This window comes from Oncorhynchus mykiss, chromosome 17 (assembly GCF_057628025.1).
Source record: "Oncorhynchus mykiss isolate SJ-2025 chromosome 17, ASM5762802v1, whole genome shotgun sequence".
NCBI classification, from domain to species: domain Eukaryota; kingdom Metazoa; phylum Chordata; class Actinopteri; order Salmoniformes; family Salmonidae; genus Oncorhynchus; species Oncorhynchus mykiss.
The window spans coordinates 49,941,148-49,963,972 of NC_143038.1; the positions used below are offsets into that span (position 1 = coordinate 49,941,148).

At 39.4% G+C, this 22,825-nt stretch overlaps 1 protein-coding gene across 9 annotated transcripts in view; it reads left to right on the forward strand.

Moving 5' to 3' along the window:
- The first annotated feature begins 1,164 nt into the window (after window positions 1-1,164).
- The window catches only part of pax7a (paired box 7a), a 61,287-nt gene continuing 39,626 nt past the window's right edge, over window positions 1,165-22,825 (forward strand). The window contains exons 1-4 of one of the 9 annotated variants that reach the window (XM_036947909.2): window positions 1,165-1,685; window positions 2,995-3,269; window positions 3,820-3,964; window positions 4,181-4,309. In XM_036947909.2, the coding sequence (XP_036803804.1) occupies window positions 1,601-1,685; window positions 2,995-3,269; window positions 3,820-3,964; window positions 4,181-4,309 (634 nt within the window). In that variant the 5' untranslated portion in view covers window positions 1,165-1,600. 9 annotated transcript variants of the gene reach the window in all.

Here is a 22,825-nt window from a genome sequence, read left to right on the forward strand (position 1 = left end):
ACGCTGATAACTAGTAGATCATACTGAATTAGCCTTTGCCAAATTTTCAAAAATGTGTCTTTAAAAATGTAAGCTGTGCGTCAGATCATGATTTTGAATGATACATTCCTGTGAGCTACTTTCAATAGAAATCACCTCTAATAGCCTACATCTGTAAGTTAACTTCTTTAAAGACTTTATTTATATTTATTTATATTATATTCCATTTGTATAGTTTGAGTGCGTTGTACATACAACTTCCCGTCAGACAATTGTTTCAATTCATTAAATTCCAATTACTTAAATATGCAATTGAAAAGTCGTTGAAACAGATATAAACCAGATAGGCCTTTACTAATCCCGATTATTGGTCATTGCATGCTTTGCAACTCACAGTTAGGCCACTTACGTTTTGCTTGTTGGGCCCCTTTCTACGATTTATGAGGGCAAAGTTCCCTTTCAATAAATGAATGCAGCTTATTGGTGTGGTCCGGCGTCATAGCCCGCTGTGCCAGATTTCTTCAAGCTTGCTAAGACACCTCAGTCCCTCAACTTAAAGGTCCAATCCATCCCCATGGTAATGTGGGTAGCGATGCGCGAGGGAATAGAGTTGCTTTTGGAGTAGGCCTAATATTTAGTGAACTTTAACCTTCCTTGCCCTTTAAATGTAGTCTTTTTCCTATAGTGTTACACCTCAAATCAATGCCTGATGTTATAAAAAGTTGACCTGAAGAAATAATTTCAACCTGGAATTTAGGCTACTAAATTCTAGACACTAGGCTACTCTTCTAGACACACACAAACACAACCTAACACACACACACACACACACACACACACACACACACACACACAGGTATACACATACATAACATGTGTTTTTATGAATATTGATGTAGCCTACAAACACACATGCAGATATGTATTCATAACATTGACACATCTTCTGAATGATTGACTCATGTGTGGACCGAGCAAATTAGTAGTTTTTTCCCCAGGTACAAGGATTACTATCACATATGTTTAGTTTAGTTTCTTTGTTTTGTAAAGTAAAGGTAGTGATGCAATGAATTCAAAACGAAATGTGTGCTTTACGTCCTATGCCGTTGTGTGATTGGTCGGCAGGTCCGTGGCTATACCCACTCTCCCATCATGAATAAAAGAAAGGCCGTCGAGCCTATCGGCGGGCTCTACTGTCTCCTCCTACAACGTGCGCCAAAGTTGGCCACTTACACTTTCAACCAGCAAGCAGACGTTATCAAAACTAGCTGTTGACCACTAAGTATATCAAGGCAAAGAATTAAATAACCTTTGCCCATTTACACATTTGAGTGCAAGGTGTATCCCCTCCCTTTACACACCACAAACCTCCTCACTATTGGGGTCTTCTTTTACCCCGGCATCTCTGCCTATCTAACATCACCACTTTTTATGTTGGAGGGGTTTTAGTATTTACGAGTTTCTCTGTCTGGGACTACGATTTATAGTTCGATTTTTTTATCCTTTTGAGAGAAGACATTTCGTTACATCCTATCCGCAAATACCTACATTTTCTTGTCTGGACTTTGCGCGAGTAAGAATTTGGTACCAGTGCCCACTAGGTGTTTCTCCAGTAGCTAGAATGGCTACTTTACCAGGAACAGTGCCTCGAATGATGCGCCCTGCGCCAGGCCAGAACTACCCCCGCACCGGATTCCCTCTGGAAGGTATGTCATATTTTTTTACTTGGAAAATCTTTCTAGAGAGTTGTAAGAAAAACAAACTCGTCAGCTTGGAGGCAGGTTATAGCTCATCTTTGTAAAATATTAGGAAATATTGGGCAATTGTGTTTTCAATTTTTTGTAGATCATCTTTGTGAAATATTAGCCAATTGTGTTTTCGATTTGTCTATTGATTTACGCCTACAAGGACATTGAAATTGTTGTTTTATATATCAGAGTAGACAGTCTAACATTGCTTGACAGGTCTACATGTTGATTTTAGAGGTATAGGACTAATTTTAAAGTATAATTTATAATGTTTAATTTATGCAAATGTTCAATGACAGTATGGATAATCAACATTTGACTTCATTTAATTTTTAATACCTAATAGACTATCCTCCTTATTGAAAAGTTACCAAACCAATGGTGACATTGTTGCTAAGATAATTGTATCAGTTAAATGATAAACTATGCGAGGAAATACAAACAATATCTTAGCATATTCGCGGAAAAATACCAATTTGTATTTGCATGTATTTATGGGAATCGTTCCCAGTCACAGCGAGTTCGTTCGTGCTCAAGAGCTTTTAACAAAAATACACAAAACCACGTAGCTTGCAAGTTACTGACGCTCCAGGATTTGTTGAAGTATCCTGCTGCTACAAATGGAAATAAAATACACAGCAAAGAGATGGCTCAAAGGATCACATCAATATTTGTACAGCATGACTAGGAATAATCAAGGTGGAAAGTGTCACACTCTTTAGTGCCTCTTGAATGCGAAATTGGATGCTCGAGTGCTCTATGGCTCTAATTATACATCCTGCAAGACAGGCTGACTGGGAATGAGTTTGTCTGCGTTCTCTAGTGAGAATGGATGAGCTGTGGGATATGTTTGGAAAGTGCCTACATTATGGTATATTATCATAAACATCACTGCTATTCGGCACGTCCATACAATTATTATTAGGCTAATGTATTATTATCATGGTTGAGACGACGACAATGATTATTATTAATATTATAATTATTATAATCATCATTATTATAGGCGTATGTGAGTAGCCTATCTGAATTGATTGCATTTGATTGTCAAGAACTATACAGGCCTAGGACTACTATTTTTTTTATTTTATTATTGTCTATGTGAAATAACTTTCAGTAAGATATCAATGAATTATATAGCACCAAACCAATTTCACATATTTAATTGTTTATCATAAGCCTATTTTCACGATGCCCTCTTTGTCATTGCATTGTTGTCTAACTTGATCTCTTTCGCATTAAACTTTAACAATATCAATATCATCAGGACAATATGCAGGACCTGAATATGTTTATTGTGGAACAGTATCAACCCCCCTTGGCCAAGGTCGGGTGAACCAGCTCGGTGGAGTGTTCATCAACGGGAGGCCGCTGCCAAATCATATCCGACACAAGATAGTAGAGATGGCACACCACGGCATTCGACCCTGCGTAATCTCGCGACAGCTACGAGTTTCCCATGGTTGCGTCTCCAAAATCCTCTGTCGGTACCAGGAGACCGGTTCGATTCGTCCCGGGGCTATAGGAGGCAGCAAGCCCAGGGTGAGTGGAGGACTAGTCTCTACATTATTTCACAATCGACAAACTTCAGATACACATTGACCTGCCATCCGTGTCAATGTATCTGTCTTCTTCTTCGTCTTCTTCGTCTTCTTCAGTTATTATGTCACGTGCATTTTACGCACCTGCATGAATGCATGAGGCAACATTTTCAACATAGAAACATTAGTTAGGCCTATAGTCTAGAAGTTATGATTATAGGTATTGCATAGAGTAAAATACATGCAGTTTTGTGTGGGTTTTGTGAGGTAGCCTATGAAGACATGAACCATAGGCCTACAACTCGATAACAAAAAAGTAACTAGGCTTACAATCAGGTAATCAGGTCGTCTATAGGCCTTGGTTTGTAATGTCGAAAGAAGGCTTGCGCCTCCATTTCAAACTCCCCCTCAGGGAAACAAGTCTATATATCAGGTTTGTTATGTGTATTTTTATCCATATACATTACAAGATCATGTTCTTCATGTGACTTAAAAATTGCTTCGACTTTCCCCTCTCTGTGTTTGGCCGTTGTACATTTTCAAACCCACAGCAGGTAGCAACTCCGGACGTGGAGAAGCGGATTGAAGAGTACAAGCGTGAAAACCCCGGGATGTTCAGTTGGGAGATCCGGGACAAGCTGCTGAAGGACGGGGTGTGCGACAGAAGCACAGTTCCTTCAGGTGAGGCTTCATCTGGTAAGCAACTTTTCCTTCTTATGGTGATTACTGTAAGACTTGTCTGGTATGCACACATTTGGAATGCAGTTTTTACTTATTTTACTTATTTTTTTGTGACTTCAGAATTGTTCACCTTGTCTTGAAATGAACCTATACATTTGAAGAAATATATAATTCATGTATACACAAAAGTACTAGGACTTCAATGTAATCCAAGGCTTGTTTTGTTTTCAGTGAGTTCCATCAGCCGAGTTCTGAGGGCGCGATTCGGCAAGAAAGATGACGACGACGATAGTGATAAGAAGGATGAAGACGGAGAAAAGAAAACAAAGCATAGCATCGATGGCATTCTCGGCGATAAAGGTAGGCCAACAAAGAAAAACGTCAGTTTATTTAGCTATAAATTGTGACTAAATTGTGTCATTAATTTTTGTGGTATTAAACAATAATAAAATGTACGGTAGCCTATACACACACACACAATAATTCTCTATTAGGCCCATGATTCATTGTTGCAATAGCAACATCATCAACAACCATAATTATTATTATTGTTGTTATTATTGTTATTATTATTCTTGTTGTTATTATTACTACACTTTAGTAGATCCTATTCCTATTATACAACGAAGTATTATTACTATATTATTTGGATGTTACGTTATTACACTTGTTCATTCGGATAATCTTTTATCGTTTTCAACAAGGTCAACAATTTATTTAAAAACAAATTCTATATATCTCTTGGGAAATTCTTATACATTTACGGTACGATACATCTGAAGAGCCTCTCACAGATTGGTGCATTCATTCCTGCTTTTAAGTCCCAGCCAGTCCTTACCCAATTACTCAATTATTTATGTGAGCCTGACGGAAGGTATTTAGCTCCAGAAAATTAATTTGTGTAACAAATTCCTCTCGCGCTCTTTTAACGATCCCCTAAACGACAGCTGACAGTTGACCCATTTGACAATCAATGTCAGTTAGAGGCTCTACATCTCTTGTCAGTTAAACTGAGACGAAGAGGGCAACTTCTCTGTAGCCATATTCCTCTAATACTCATGGCAATTATATTAAGGCATTACATTAAGGCATTCACTAGTTTGTAACACACATTTTTTTATACAAATAAACTCTTATCGTGAATATGTTATTTTATACATTAGGTAATAGGAATGCATGGCATTATTGATTTATTTAGCTAGTATTTTAAGATAACTCAGATTCATTGTTAATTTATATTTTTATATAAGCCTATATGAAACACTTCATTGAGTTAGTAGGTTCGTGCTTTTGTACCACTTGTCAGTGGGCTCTCTGTCATTGAGTAACCTATAGGGAGAGAGAGAAATCACAGTGCTTATACAAACCTTTCCTGAAAGAGACAAAGGTCGCCCTTTAAGATGATCAAACATCCTTGAATAGGGTTTAGATAAGAGTTCACAAAAAGCTTTTCCCCATAAAAGACACTGCCAAACTTCTTCAAACTTGAAGATGAACTTCAGTCGCACAACCTCTCTCATCCATTGACGCTTTTCTAAAGTGAAGATTCCAAGGTACAAAGGTAAATCCTAGAAAGCATGGCAGCAAAAGGGTCAGTCCATTCTCATTCAAAAACCCGCAAAGAGAGAGAGATAAAAAAAAAAGTGTGGACAAAGGGCAGGGTAGATATAAAGGGAAATGAATTATTCAGTACACCCCGCTGGTAGATAGTTTTGTAATATTAAGGAATAGTCTGTTGGAGGAGAAAGCGCATTTGATGGTGCAAAACGGTTCTTTCTTTTTTTAATGGCTTGTGTCCATTTATTCATTTAGAGGTGGGACAATTGTGTTTCTTAGCTCTGTATGGTGTGCTTAATCATGGAAAAATGTTGGTCTTTCCGTTTCTAAACAGATATGCTTAAAACTTCAGACAAATTGACCCATTGTAAAATGTCGGTCCCTGATTTCGAAGAGATGTTATCATGTTGCAATCCAAGGTGAACTGTTGCCGAATGTTTAAGTGCATTCTTAATCTTATTGCTATTTTTTTCTGATAATTTGTATCATTCTTATTCGATGCTTTATACAAGAATAAAAAACAGGAGTCTGTTTACCACCTTTTACATCGAACAATTTAATCGGCCTGATTTCTGATATATTAATTCTGAGATATGATTTTGCTTGCAACAGTGTCACATCAGAATGTTGGAAATGATCGCGTCAGATCTTTCCTCAATAGGTTAACTCAGAACACCAAATGTGCTTTTTAATTCATAAAAAGATTCGTCTTCTCCCTAATGCAGTTTACCATCCAAATTGCATTGAATAACGTTAAGACTTATTAGAGCAAGTAGGTCTAATGGAAACGGTGTCTGTTGAATAGGCGGCTGTGTTGGAGTGGGGTGTAATAGCTTGCAGGCATGGTAAGAAATGTATTTATCCCCAATCAGCCCCTCACTCTCTGAGTTTGAAGCACAAACGTTGTGTTGAAGGGTTTTAAAGCAGATTAAATTTAGCCTTTTATTTATTTTCACTTTCATCTCTGAGCGGGGCTCACAGTGGCTCACCCTGGGCACACATTCATTAGATTTCTGGTTTACTTCAGATATCTTTAGATGTATTACATGCATTTATTTGTGTATTCATTTATTTTAGTTTTACATCACAGATTTTCCCTCTGTAATCTGACGTGATAAAACAAGTAGGCTATTTTTTTCTGTAAAATTTCAAGCAACTTGCAATAGGCTAAGACTAAATAAGGGTATGGAGATAGATCACCATGGTCTGTGGAGATTTTACAAAGTTGTACTGCGCTTCCATGTTTGTAAACGGAACGCAGGCTCATTATCTAATTTTGATAAGAATATATGCTTTCCACAATTAAAGAGCATCCACCTGCCATCTTCAATAACGCAGAGTGATAGTGACGGGCTGCGATGACGGTGCCAAGTTTCAATAGGCGACCAACGGGGTGAAGGGGTTCCTCAAAACGCCAAACGGCATGTTCTCAGTCTTGGATATATTGTTTGTGGATGACTGGTCAGACCGCCAGGGAAAGAATGTAACCGTTCTTTTAAAAGGGACCATCTGCAATTACTAAACCAACAAACGGTCCTCTGTAGCCAGCATGGATTGGCGAGGTGGAGGCAATGGACACTTCAGAAAATCGTCGGATTACCTGAGGTTCTCAATCTAATCAAACAGAGGCCAGACTGGCTTTCTGGGCGTTGGGAAGGGATAATGAGAAAGAGCATCGGAGAGCCACTGTGGTGTCAGGCAATCCGAGGCTCCGGGCTCGCTTTCTCTGTGCATATTCAATTAAATGACCATGGGTGCCGATTAAGAACATGGATGTTATATACAAAGGGACAGAAAAGAATCACATCATCTATGAGATAACATAACATGTGTAGCCTTTTTGAAATGACAAACAAACAATACAAGTTCAAATATGTAAAGACCTAAATAAATAAGTATTACAATTAGTGTCTTCTACGCACGCACGCACGCGCGCACACACACACACACACACACACACACACACACACACACACACACACACACACACACACACACGCTATGTCTACGGAAATATAATGTAGCTATATTTCGGGGTCTAAAGCCGTGCTGAATGAGAAGGACAGGGAATGAAGCGAGAACCCACTTCAAACAAATCCATCTGGAATAGGCTAGCGTGTGAGAGAGATTTAGTGAAAGTATGGGGAAGTTATTTAGCTATTATTTTTCCTCGGGCATTGAGAGTAACTCCATCTGCACTTTCTTCCAGCTATTTGGCTGGGTTGAAATAGAGGGATACCCAAATGTTGGGCAGAGATAACATACCCATCATAGCCCAGACCCTGCGATGTGCTTCACTGCATTAAACTCGGATTAACCTCCCCTTTCCCCGCAGCCTGCTCTCGACACATTTCACTGAAATTTACATTGGTGGATTTCTTGCACACAGAGTGGGCAAAAGTTTAAACCCCTCGCTACAGCTAATCATATAATCGATTATGATATTATTGACAACAAAATAGATTATAATAATCATATAATTAATAATTGGCCTAATAATAATAATTTCTGATTCTAACCAATATTTTAATTGCAACTTGTAGCCTATAAGAAAGCGCATTATTTAGAAACTTTAAAACAATATTTAAAATCAATTATAGCCCACCAAATGTTGTCAAATAATGTAAATTAATTTAATACTAGCGTATATTATTGTAGCGTGTAATTAGCTATTTTATGGAAATGGCCAGTCAAAATCACGTTAAAGACCATGTTTTAATCCTGGAACCAATCAAACATAGGAGGTTGGTGGCACCTTAATTGGGGAGGACCGGCTCGTGGTAATGGCTGGAGCAAAATTAGTGGAATGGTATCAAATACATCAAACACATGGTTTCCATGTGTTTGATGCCATTCCATTAACTCCGTTCCAAGTATTATTATGACCCGTCCTCCCCTCAGCAGCCTCCACTGCAATCAAATTACCCAAACCAACCACAGTTTTTCATAATTGGAATTTAAACAGGTTTGTTAGGAAAGCTTTTTCTTGATTTTGACAGGACACTGAATTTTGAGTCTCAATACGCGTAAATCAGTTCAATCACTTGCAGGCTAAGATAGAATCCGCGCTCTCTAAAACGTACACAATCCTTTCTCATTTCTGTTAAATCGTTTGCAGCGAAGCCGATTTCTTCGACAGTGAACGAAATTTCGCAGGGGTCATGGTTTACAAGCGCTTATACAATTAACAGTACATGGACCCCTTTAATAATTTAGCCGCCACTATTTTTACTCTTCGTATTTGTATCTGTACACATAGTGATTTATGTCATGGTTTGCTTTTGTCTTCACTCGTGAAACTTGAAACAAGCTGAGCAATGGCGGAATGGAATGGCATCTGGAGAGCCCCTGGCATTATTTCCAAACAACCACACGTCAACCGATGGTACAGGTTAAACGGATAGATGGCCATTTATACAGACAACCTTTGAACGATTCGTTCTCTCCTCGGGAGGAGCATTAACGCGCAATTATACCCAATGTTTTTGGCGACCTGTGAATTTGAGGAGGACCCCGAATGTTATATGCAGGATTTTCGTTTTCCGCAGTCATGTTAAAAAGAGACAAATAAGAGAGAGCAATGAAATATAGAAAGTAGCCTAGGCGTGGACAGCTAACTGGAAGAAATGGAGAAGCTTTTGGAATTCCAACCATTTGCTTATCAGAAACATTATTGTTTCGGCTCAAACACAATGGTCCCACTGATTGAATCGTCATTTCACGTCATTGCAATTAAATTACGTTGAACTAACGTAGAATAGACGTTAAATTGACGTCTGTGCGCAGTGGGGGAGTTCATCATTGCAGACAGCTCTTTCAAGCCTGCCGGTCTATTAATTAAAGCACTGCTTGTCACGTGGGACGCGTCCTATCATGCGCACACTTCTTAGGATAATGGTTTTTCGATCTCTTGTAATGTGGGATTCTCCATAAGGGACAATCTTTCCTCTCCAGCTACTTAGGGGACATTGAGAAGTGTACAGACGAAGACATGGGGATTTTTATCTCATTTATAAAGACGAGTTCATAATCCTTTCCTGCTTAATAACGTAAAAAAGGATTCAATTTCCCCTCTCATTTAGGGTTATGATCACACATTGTTATTGGATACAATAGTTTCATTTCAAGGTTAACATTTCATGCTTGAAAAATATAAAAATATTGTCCTATACTGTGTTATAGTTAAAACAATTCCGGACGTTTTAATCCATGCATGTTTTCGTCGTCGTTGTTGATAATGATGCCGATTATCTGTTTAATCTATTGTAGACTAACTCGTTTCACATTTCCCTAATGTGGTCAATACTTTGAATGCGTCTTGTTAGCACCACGGTATTTAGTGTGCATGGGGGTCACACAACCGATTACCGGGCCAAGACATACGGTACAAATTATAAAGGAAGTATATCCCTCAAGGCCCCCGCTCATGGCAGTAGTGTGCAGGATGATCTTATCGTTTCTGTCTTATTTAGCCATTTTTTTTAAACTTTAATGTTTGGTGACCCTATCACATGTTCAATGCTGATGATAAGGTGCTGCAGACATATTGAGTCAAGTCCTATTTTTGTGCAATTCTTTTTCGATACCTTATTGTTCCAACATAATTATGACATAATGGAAAACAGATAGAAATTGTTATTTTTTTAGCAAAATGCTACTTTGTTCTATATTGCCTGTAACGCTTCAGTTAGCCTATTGCAACAAGTGGGCTGCATGTATTGTACACACGTAGGCCTATAAACTATCGATTACAATAATGAAATAGTAATCAATGTTATAACATTATACGACAAGTAACTCATGCCAAACTTTCCCAAACTAGTCCCCACAATGCTGCATGTCATATTTCAGTTACATTTTTATTTTTTTCGTTTAACTTCAGCATGGCTGGTTTATACACCGCTGTGCAGGTATTTGACTGGTGCAGGGGCCCCTACAAATCCAACTCATTGCGGTTTCCCCTGTAATTCATCTTGGTATCCCAGGGAGAGGGCCCCGGGTACTCAAGGTATCTTAATTCTTTCAGCAAACTTTTCCAATAACTTGTCTCCAACAAAGACTCCTCTGCAAGAAAGCACTGATTTCAGTTGACCTATCTATCGGCTACTGTGCAAGAAGGCACAGGTTAGGTTGAGCTTTTTATAGTTTTTAGCAGTTGTGTGATTATGATGACGGATTACTATAATATATAACAGCTTGTTATAACACGGTTTGATTTCAGCAACGTTACCCATGAAATGTTAAAGGGTGGGGGGAACAAACGAAATATATTTGGTCTAAAGATTTGGTTCGTTTTCTCTTCCTGAGCTAATGTTGAGCAATGCATTGCATAAGCTCACAGTATTATGTTTGAATTATTTATGGATATTATCATTATTAATCTTCTTCTTGTTGTTATTTTTTTTAATGATTGTTAGTATGATTAAAGGTATCCATTGTTAATTATCAATAATCGTATTTATCGTTGCATGCCTCTGTGACATTCTTAGCTTTCCGTTTGTTGGAGACTGAGACTACAGAGCGAGGCTGACAGGGGTAAGCTAGGGGTCCCCTGTGAGTCTGACTCGGAAATCATAACTTGACCATCTTTTCCTTTTCTGAAACCAACTCGTTGAACTTGTCAGATCTAATCAGGGCGTTTAAACGTTCAAGTGTATCGGTGGGAAACAGTAGGTGGTTGGTCAGGGCCAGCAAATGCGGCTTTCGAGCCTTTTTGAGGAGACGGAGAGGGGAATGAGCATGAGGACGCTTGGAATTGGATTGCTCGAAGGAGAGTCTTTTTTTTCTCCAGTCTTTTCCCGCTACTGTGTCAATTATATGGCCATCCAGCGGGCTAAACAAGGCAGCCGGCGCATGAACTTTGGCAGTGCGTGCTAATTAGGTATTACATTAATTAGAATAGACATCTATTAACGTCTTGAAATTTTGCCATTTTTTTACACAGTTTAAAATGTGTAACAGTGGGTTAATGGCTGACAGCCAATATGACATTTTATAGCATCCCCATGATGTGTGCTGCCCATCTAACTGATGTCCTAGTCGTTTTTCTAACATGTGATAGGATTTTTCTATTTTTAAACAAAAAAATATAAAGTACCAGTCAAAAGTTTGGACACACCTACTCATTCAAGGGTTTTTCTTTATTATTTTTGACTGTTTTCTACATTGTAGAATATTAGTGAACACATCAAAACTATGAAATAAAACATATGGAATCATGTTCTAACCAGTAAAGTGTTTAACAAATCAAAATATATTTTATATTTGAGATTATTCAAAGTAGCTACCTTTTGCCTTGATGACAGCTTTGCACACTCTTGGTTCTCTCAACCAGCTTCATCTGGAATGCTTTTCCAACAGGAGTTCCCACATATGCTGAGCACTTGTTGGCTGCTTTTCCTTCATTCTGCGGTCCAACTCATCCCAAACCATCTCAATTGGGTTGAGGTTGGATGATTGTGGAGGCCAGGTCATCTGATGCAGCACTCCATCACTCCCCTTCTTGGTAAAATAACCCTTACACAGCCTGGAGGTGTGCTTTGGGTCATTGTCCTGTTGAAAAACAAATGATTGTCCCACTAAGCGCAAACCAGATGGGATGACGTATCGCTGCAGAATGCTGTGGTAGCATTGCTGGTTAAGTGTGCCTTGAATTCTAAATTAATCACAGACAGTGTCACCTCCACACCGTCACACCTCCTCCTCCATGCTTCATGGTGGGAATCATACATGCGGAGAACATCTATTCACCTACTCTGTGTGTCACAAAGACACACGGTTGGAACCAAAAATCGCAAATTTGGACTCATCAATCAAAAGGACAGATTTCCACCAATCTAATGTCCATTGCTTGTGTTTCTTGGCCCAAGCAAGTCTCTTATTATTATTGGTTTCCTTTAGAAGTGGTTTCTTTGCAGCAATTCGACCACGAAGGCCTGATTCACGCAGTCTCCTCTGAACAGTTGATGTTGAGATGTGTCTGTTACTTGAACTCTGTGAAGCATTTATTTGGGCTGCAATTTCTGAGCCTGGTGACTCTAATTAACTTATCCTCTTAAGCAGAGGTAAATCTGGGTATTCCTTTCTTGTGGCGGTCCTCATGAGAGCCAGTTTCATCAGAGCGCTTGATGGTTTTTGTGACTGCACTTGAAGAAACATTCAAAGTTCTTGACATTTTCTGTGTTAACTGACCTTCATGTCTTAAAGTGATGATGGACTGTCATTTCTCTTTGCTTTTTTGAGCTGTTCTTGCCATAATATGGACTTGGTCTTTTACCAAGTAGGGCTATCTTCTGTTTACCAACCTTACCTTGTCACAACACAACGTATAAGCTCAAATGCATTAAGAAGAAAATAAATTCCACAAATTAACCTTTAAGAAGACACACCTGTTAATTGAAATGCATTCCAGGTGACTACCTCATGAAGCTGGTTGAGAGAATGCCAAGAGTGTGCAAAGCTGTCATCAAGGCAAAGGGTGGCTATTTTGAAGAATCTCTAATATAACATATATTTTGATTTGTTTAACACTTTTTTGGTTACTACATGATTCCATATTTGTTATTTCATAGTTTTGATGTCTTCACTATTATTCTACAATGTAGAAAATAGTAAAAATAAAGAAAAACTCTGGAATGAGTAGGAGTGTCCAAACTTTTGACTGGTGTTGTATGTGTGAAATTTGTTTTGATTTAGAATGGACCATTATCATGCACCTGTCACAACAGGGGCAGCGTAAAAAAAAAAGAGTAATCTATGCACTTAAATTGCGAATGGAGGACGCTTTTCTCTAGGTTAATTTTCATGACAGCCAGGTAGGCTATATTCCTGTTGTAAAGATAAGCTATTTTCTTAATATTAGGAAAGTTGAGAAATAAATATAGTAGGCCTAGTCTATAGAATACTGATGGGATCCTCATCTTTTTAGTAGAGGCCATGACTCTGTTTTCTCATGTAATTGCATAGCCTATAGAAATGTTGCCCAATATGAGCTCATGGGCTCTCATGAAGTGTTTGATTAGATTTTCGATTACATTTTCATTGATGTCAGCGTGATTAGAGCGACAATAGAGGGCTGAGTACCAGGCAGGCACTTTTTTGGTTACTACATGATTCCTTATGTGTTATTTCATATGTTTGATGTCTTCACTGTTATTCTACAATATAGAAAATAGTCAAAATAAAGACAAATCCTGCAATGAGTAGGTGTGTCCAAACCTTTGACTGGTACTGTAGCTAAAAAAACTAATGTTTTGCTATTCCTAGTGTGTTTATAAAATTGTTATTTAAAAAATCAAGTGTAGGCTATTTCATGACTGATCAAGTGTAGGCTATTTCACGAGACAAATATATGATCTAAGTTTGTGTATGTGTGTTTGTCTTTTGAGTATAGTTTTGTGTTTTTTCCATTGAAAAATATACTTTGGAGCTTGAATCATCCTCTCTCTGGTTTAGAAGAAGTGGAAATTCAATTGTCTCCATGCCCTTTTTGAAAGAATGTTTTCTTTTAATTGAATACCTTTTTTCTTTTATTGGGACTAAACCCCTTCTGATGTCTGACAGCCTAGTCTCTCCATTGTCAGACGAATGGACACTAGAAGGAAGAGAGAAAGAAGAGGGAGGAGAAAAGAACCTTCTGTTATTTTCTATCTTGAGACTCGCTGCATAGGCTATTCAGGCGAGTTGATGAACTCCTCCAAAAAGTTTATTAAGGGGCTGAAAACAATAAGAACTAAAGCCTTTGGGCTCCAGGGCAGACAGTTTATAAACTAGCTGCCATTGTGCCTCAAAGGCAGATGCATGAATACTTTTGAATGGGACCTTCAAACTGACACGATCAGGCTGGACAGCAACAGTTTAAAAGGAGAGGGTTCTTCTTCTGCAGCTCAGATCTCTCCTTTCCTGCATTAATGTTCATCTGCAGAGAAGAGGCAGGGGGAGAATGATCTGGGCAGGCATTGACTGTCATGGCCAGGGTGATTTTCTCCCTTTACACTTAGATATACATTTGACATGAAGAAAAAATTATTCAATTCATTCAACTTAATATGACAAATTGACGATTGCCCTCTTCCAGGAGAAAACACCAGTGCATTTTCCCATTCCTCAGTCAGTTTTGTAAGGAAATTGCAACATAGAGTAATGGTAAGATACGCTACATTTATTTATTTTCTTATTTCCACTGTAAAAAAATAGATCAGCTATTAGTTTTATCTCAAACAGACGAAGTGGGAAGCAATGTGCTGGTTAGTTGTGTTTTAGCTGTGTTTAAAACATTTATTTTCTGTCTTTGCTCTGGTGGAAAGCAATATTTAATTTATCTTCTGTCTGGAACACTATTGATGTTCTTAAAAAGTTGATAACAGATTACTGAGGAGCTTTTGATTTACTGTCATATTTGGAGAAATAGCACAACAACCTTGTTGTATACATCTTGACACGTTATTCTCATTTCTTTCATTAGAGAAAGGTGTGTCACTTTCTATCCCTCTCTCTATCTTTCACTCTCTTTCTCTGGCCAGCCCTTCTCTTTAGCCCCGTCAGTCTCTGGCTCTCTGCCTCCCAACATCAGAGGGAGTCCTGTGATTTGTGACCCCAGCGACCCATACTTAATCTGGCTAAAGAGGGGGAGCATCCAGCTCGTAGAGCGCAGGGCCCCAAACAGCCCCGGCCTGATCTGGCAGGTGTCAACATTAGCAACACAATCGCTCCCCAGTCCAATGCCCCATACGCTAGCCACAGCGCCACACTGAACCCAAACTATGTGAGGCCCAGTGAAAGGAGACACATAAAGGGAGTGGGGAGGAGAGGAGAGGGGGAGGACAAGGGAGAGATTAAACTCTCAGACAGCTATTAGCAGGGATGAGGCTTTTCTAAACAAACAAAAAACGAGACGATCAATACTGTGTTAGTTTACCAAGTGGAGTCATGATGGGCTCTGGGGTATTTCTCTCTCTTCTGTTGTTTTTCTCAACTTCTCAAACGTCTGTGGTTTGGTTCGTATTGGCAATCCAATTTAGTCTGGAGTCCTTGGAGACCTATTTATTTTGTGGCCAGTGCTTTGTTAATGGTTGGTTTGTTCCAGCCCGTGGCTAGTTCATTCATAGATTTAGAGCTATAATGAATCCTGGTTGGAGGGTATTAACGCTGATAGTGGACAATCACTGGGCTGTCCAGAGGAAAGCAACATTCAGTGATGACAGGACCACTGGCCCTTGGGGACCACAGTCCTTCTCTCTCATTAGACAGAGACAGAGGTGTCGCTTTAAACACATGAGAGGGATTGGAAAGGGAATGAGTTGACATTTGGACTGTTGCCGCTCTTGAGTGGGTATCTGTCTTGACAAGAAAAGCAATGTTTTTTAAAGCCCATTTATTTCTCACTCACTGCTGATTCTAGGCCATGCCACCAGAAGAGACACGGGTTCTCCTCAGTGGTGGAGATTAGTTGGAAAGGTTTCAGTAGTAGGAGACCTGTAGTATTTGTTTTTGGAAGAGACAACAATCTCATTTAATTGTTTGGTTTGAGATGTCCCCTTGACACCCTCATCCAGGTCTCTTGAAAAACAAATACAACATAGAGGGTTGTTATACCTGTGTGGTGTGTGTAGCATGTACTCCACAACTCCCAGGAGGACCCGGTAGTTGTGGTGTTTGTTGGGTGCCATTCGTTGATCCTGCGGTAATGATAAGTCAACACAAACAACCCCCTGGAGAAAAGCTCTTTGGGAAGTTGCTGCAAACGCATCCTTGGCTAAGCCCTCACCATTGGCAGCAATAAACAAGCACACATTAACTCACCCAATGACCTCCTGAGACATTGGGGGTTGTTGTCATGAAAAACCCATCATAGTGTTAGCTAGCAATAAACTGGTGTTAGGCGTTCAGGGTATTGAGAGATCACAAACCAGCGAGGAGTAGCCCCTGGTGAGGACATATTAGTCCTAGTAGCACTGCCCTATGAAATGTGTCTTCTGCATATAACCCAACCCCACTGAGTCAGAGAGGTGGGGGAGGTGGGGGGGGTAACTGCCTTGATAACTGCCTTGATAACTGCCTAGACAGAACAGCAGTTTTTTCTCACCTTGCCGGCTCGAGGATTCGAACCAGCAACCTTTCCAATGGCCCATGAATCTGTAAACGGTCATTGTAATTTGTCGGTCTCTGTTTTTATAGTGTGTCTATGAAGGCCTTACAGATCATGAGCCGAGCCTAAGCATGCAATGGCCTCTTTGATTTCAGCCATATGATGGCTTCCATCAGATAAAAGACAGTGCTATTAAGTATTTATGATCCCATTAGACAAAACACCTGTCTCTGTAACTCTCCCATTGGTTTCTGCTCCATTACCAGTGCTGTGTTACCAGTGTTTTATAGAACGCATACATTACAGGACTGTGCCAGTAAAACAAGCAGCTTTCCACTTTCCCACTCAAGGCCATCCATAGATCTATACTTGTGCTTCACATATGAGCTAGATTTGTTGAATACCTAGAAATCTCCTCATATATTACACCTCAGATAATATTTACTGTGTTTATCTAGGTTTGCTATTGTTTGTTTGTGATTCAGAGTCATGTCATTTGACTCTATATTCACTGCTAGTCCATACATTGTCTCACTCAGTTAAACATGTTGAAATATATGTTGTTTTTTATTTTAAAATTCCAATTTTAGTAGTCTTGTTTTTTTTATTAGGGATTTAGTTTCTTCTGTGTGGTCTATTATTTAGACTGTTTATGTAGACGGTTTGTGCTGCTGAGGAGAACATGTAGTGTAGCCCATCACATGACTCCCATGCCTTTCTTATATAGTCATAACAACATACGAAGACAAACAGTGTAATAACTGAAACCACTGGCACAAATACATTTTCCTGGGTGAGTAAGCGTTTTTATTTTGACAAACAGTAGAATTGAGTGGCTAGAGTAATGATGAATGCATATGACATATGAATTAATACAGTACAGCAGGCTATCTGGCGTTCTTGGTTGTGTCCTCAGTAAATGATAGATGTTCAGTAGATGTTCAGCTCCTGAGAATTGACTTAAAACGCTGTTTCTTCTGATTCGCCTTGGCTGCCAGAATTGTCTGTGTTTGACAGCTGACACAGATCAGGACAGTGCGCTGCATTACACCAATCTGCTGGTTACCACGGAGTGGCATTAGAAAAGACAACAAGCATTTCTGGCTAATTTTATTACAATACAGGAATAGCCTCCATAATGTGCAACAGTAATTACGTTTAGAGCAGTGTGCCCAGCTCTCTTAGTGATGAATGAGAGACATTGACCATGGTCTGCTAGTTTAAAAATCACCATTAGCCTATGCTACTTAGGGCCAGAACATTTCCCATTTTATGCTCCTAATCTGCCTTGCAACTGCAATCTTCATTTGTTTTAATTGTCCATGTGGACATTTTTTGACACGCACAAAGACAATAAACATGTTCCGGTAAGTGTTGCAAATCAGAAATGTGTTTTTTTCCACCCAGTTAAAATGTTATGGAGAGTTGAAACGGTGGGGTGGAGCTGCCGTTCCAGCCTGCAAAATAACAACTTCAAATGGTGCCTGGTCCTCCATTTTCAACTAATGGGCTTATTTCTGCATCCTCTGTCATTCTCTCCTTGGGGAATATGTTCTCTCATTTCAAAAGCTTTGCTTCTCCGTTACATTGTAAAGCCACAATATGGAGTACAGAACTCAGATGTTAATATCAAGCACTGTGACGACTTACTGATGTCCCCATCCAACCCTCCAAACAGGAAATATCAATATATTTTTGGATCCCCAGGAACTATTTGGAGATACACTAGTGTGTGTTCAGTTTGAATTCACTGAATCTGAAAATGAAAGTGTGAATGAAAGAAGACATTTCACTTCTTTAATTCTTGCTTATAATATCATTGGGATGGTCTCTCATTTACCTGTCCGCACAATACATTTTTGTTTTGTTTATTTATTTATTTGTTCACGTGTTTGTCCACATAGGTTATGACCTCAGTAATCTAGTGACAGAATCATGCCCAGCATCATGAACTGTTTATCTGTCCTAATTAGGCCTTGGGGTTGCTGGGTCCCATGTGTGTTGTAATAGAGGCATCATTAGTATAGGGTTAAGCCCCAGGCACCATTAGGTAGTTATGGTCAGATTGATGGTGTGTGGTGTAGTGGTATGTCCCTCAAGCAAGACTGCCAACATGTTTTAAAATGATGGACGTTGTTTATGGATTATGGATATTATGTTTGGTGAATTTGCACTCACATAGACTGTGATCAAAAATACTCTTTCAGCTGTCCCCGGCACCATAAAAACCTCTGCACAATGACAAATGTTTACGGCCTGGCATTGTCCAGAAAATTAGGAAACTTCCCTGGGGCATGAAAAATTGTCCACTGTGCATTCCTATTCTGTGTAAAGTAATCTCTCCTTGGCTTTGTTGAGAAAATGATTTGTTCCTCCCGGAGACCTCCACTCATAGCCCTGAGTTACTGTGTGATTTCCTGGGTAGGTTCTGGAGCCTTTGTTGGGGGACTGGGGCTCTAGTTCCATTGCCAGTTGGCGGGGACCCTGTGGACTCCATTTGCTCTGCGCTGCTTCTTAATTTCATTACTTTTACTGTGACCTCAATTAGCAGGGACCCTAGCCCAGGAAATGACTTTCCATTGGAAAGTGAAGCTGGGCTCAGTCGGCAGAGAGAGGGATACCGCTTTAATGGGAGAGTGCATTTTACTCCTGGCACTTAAAGTTTTTAGTCATTAGTCAGTTCCAAGTTAAAGTTATATAATTTAAATCAGACTTGTTTGTGAAAACTTTCCCAGACATCCATCAGAATTGAAAGAATATACATTTTTGCTTTCCCTGTTTTGACAAAGAGTGAAGAAATACTCCAACTACAATAACTTTTCCTGTCAAGTTTGCCTTTGTACAAATATCAACAATGTAACGAAAGTGAAATCTTACGTTTTATAAAGATGTGAATATACCAGTTTACGCGCTTTCTTACACAATAAGAAGTTGTTTCTGAAAGTAATACAATCATATTGTTAGTAATATCCCACGTCCAACCGGTAGAATGTATGCATAAAAAAGAAGAATCGCACCCTTCAAGCCCTTCACGGTTTCACACTCAGGCAGAGAGAGCAGAGCAGAGGCCTGGGGAGTCAATATGTCAGCGTTTATGGATGCCCTGCGGAGCTGCACAGGGCTGTCAGGCCTCTATTCATGCTCTAATGGCCCCCTGAGGAGTCTGTCTCTCTGGGCTGAAAGGGCCGGGAGGCCCAGTGGACGCCCTGTTGTTGAAGGTGAGCGAGCGCTCTCATGGACGCACCGCGCCTTCATCCATATGACAAGAACCATAAAAGAGTAGCGCTTTTCTTCGCTGCTTCTCCCTCTCTTCTCTTCGTTCTCCTCCCTTCGACATTTCTTGCCCGACCTCAAATAAAGAAAAGGGTGCTAATTGTTTGTTGTGAGAGCCAAAGATTATAGAGCCTCCCGTCTTTCTTCCCCCCCTTGCATTTTTCTCCTCTTTTGCAGGAATGGGATTCTATCACAGAGCAGAGCAAAGTAAACTATCAGAATTGTCCTTTGGTATGTTGATCAGAGGGAAAAGAGACTCATTTTGACAGTAGCAATGAGACACAAGAAAACAGTCTAAGGTTGTATGTTGGTTGGATGTGAGGCTCAGGTTTAATTCCAAATGAATGAGGAGGGAGGTCATAGGGAAACGCTACACGCATAGAAATCAAATCAAATTGTATTGGTCACATACACATATTTAGCTGATGTTATAGCTTGTGTTTCTAGCTACAGCAGCGCAGTAGTATCTAACAATTCACAACAATACACACATCTAAAAGTAAAATAATGGAATTAAGAAATATTAGGATGAGCAGTGTCGGAGAGGCATTGACTAAAATACAATAGAATACAGTATATGCATATGAGATGAGTAAAGCAGTATGAAAAACATTATTAAAGTGACTAGTGTTCCATTTTTAAGTGACTAGTGATTCCATGTCTATGTACATAGGGCAGAAGCCTGTAGGGTGCAGGGTTGAGTAACCAACCGGGTGGTAGCTGGCTAGTGATGGCTATTTAACAGTCTGATGGCCTTGAGGTAGAAGCTGTTTTTCAGTCTCTCGAAAAAGGTTCCAAAAGGGTTCTTCTGCTGTCCCCATAGGAGAACCCTTTTTTGTTTCCATGTAGAACTCTTTTTGGTTCTAGATAGAACCCTTTTGGGTTCCATGTAGAACAGTCTGTTGAATGGAACCCAAAAGTGTTATACCTGGAATCAAAAAGGGTTCTCCTATGGGGACAGCCAAAGATAACACCTTTTTTTCTAAGAGTGTATGGTTCTCTAGATCATAGTACTGACGTGGTGTGAGATGTACACTGGTGAGGTGGTTCCTACTTACTGTTGAGACTCTCGGGAGACACCTGCCTTTGGTCCTTAGACACCAGTTAATCAGTGGACAGAACTGATTTGTACGTTTGAGAGAGGAGGGGAAGTTCAATGCGATGTAATTTAAGAACATGAATACAGTCAGGGCTTGTTTGAGAGTCCATTGTTGTGGACTCTCAAACACACTTATAATCTAAATTGTGCAATACTGTGACTCAAATGTTTTCATTTACAGTAGACACATGTTACTTTTGTTTATGGCAAGCAGATAACAGTAACCATACTAGAGGTTGCTCATCTCCAGATTCAATTAGTGATAAATGCCAAGCCAGGCTCTGAGAAGGTCACTGGTACCAGGGGAGATGATGATGATTCAAATTGATTTCAGTATATTGACATTAGGTAGGTACATCCTTGCTTTATTTTCATATTCTCCTTGTCTTATTCTCACGTTGAAGAGTTTTTTTGGTTGGCGACCTAGGTAACTAACAGATTAGATTATTTTTGAAGAATTCTGCTAAATTAACCATTGAGGTATTAATTTCAGTCTCTGGCTCATTGTCTATCTGAGTGTATGGTTCCTCATGTCCCTTGTTTTCATGGATTACTATATGGTTTGTTTTAATGCAGTACTATATGGTTTGTTTTAATGCAGTACTATATGGTTTGTTTTAATGCAGTACTATATGGTTTGTTTTAATGCAGTACTATATGGTTTGTTTTAATGCAGTACTATATGGTTTGTTTTAATGCAGTACTATATGGTTTGTTTTAATGCAGTACTATATGGTTTGTTTTAATGCAGTACTATATGGTTTGTTTTAATGCAGTACTATATGGTTTGTTTTAATGCAGTACTATATGGTTTGTTTTAATGCAGTACTATATGGTTTGTTTTAATGCAGTACTATATGGTTTGTTTTAATGCAGTACTATATGGTTTGTTTTAATGCAGTACTATATGGTTTGTTTTAATGCAGTACTATATGGTTTGTTTTAATGCAGTACTATAAGATTTGTTTTAATGCAGTACTATATGGTTTGTTTTAATGCAGTACTATATGGTTTGTTTTAATGCAGTACTATATGGTTTGTTTTAATGCAGTACTATATGGTTTGTTTTAATGCAGTACTATATGGTTTGTTTTAATGCAGTACTATAAGGTTTCTATGTTAAATCCATCCTTCAGTAACACAACTGAATAATCTCCTATGGCTCTCCTAACTTGGCAAACACTGAGGGACACACAGACAAATGCCGCCTCATTCTCTGAAAAATGCAAATTGGGAAGTTGTCAGCTATTTGATGTTGCTGCATGATCCCCGCCCCCGAAAACATCCCTCTCCAGTACGTGGGGTTGAATCCAATGCAATCCTGGGGACAGGAAGAGATGTTTATATTCAGGCCTGGAGCAGGAGACAGCACAGAGACAGATGGATGTCAGAGATAGCAGATCCCAATCCAGGCGTTTGCTGCTTATCACAGGGCCTGTTTGCATAATTAGGCCTTTTGATATTCCTCCCCTCCGACTGACAAAAAGTATAATTGCAACATCAACTACGACAAAAGGCATGCACAAAATAAACAAGTAAACATAAATAGAAAGAAAAGATGGGCTGTTATTTTTGTCCTGTGGGAATGAAGGGGAAAAAACGACCAATAAACAAAATGTGCTGTCAGTCACAGTCAACTGGTGTGACTGGGTGCTCTGAGGCTGGTCCTGTGAATGCCTGCAGAACACTGAGCGTGAGGCCTGATTGTAATTATGCTGGAACTAATATGCTTTTCAAAATGAGCCATTATGAGCTAATGCTGCACTGCCAGAGCCCTGTCTGTTTTTGTCCCTCTGTCTTGGGTAGTTTGCAAAGGTACAGCTGATATTGAGGCCATTGGTTCCGGTATCAAAAACAGCCT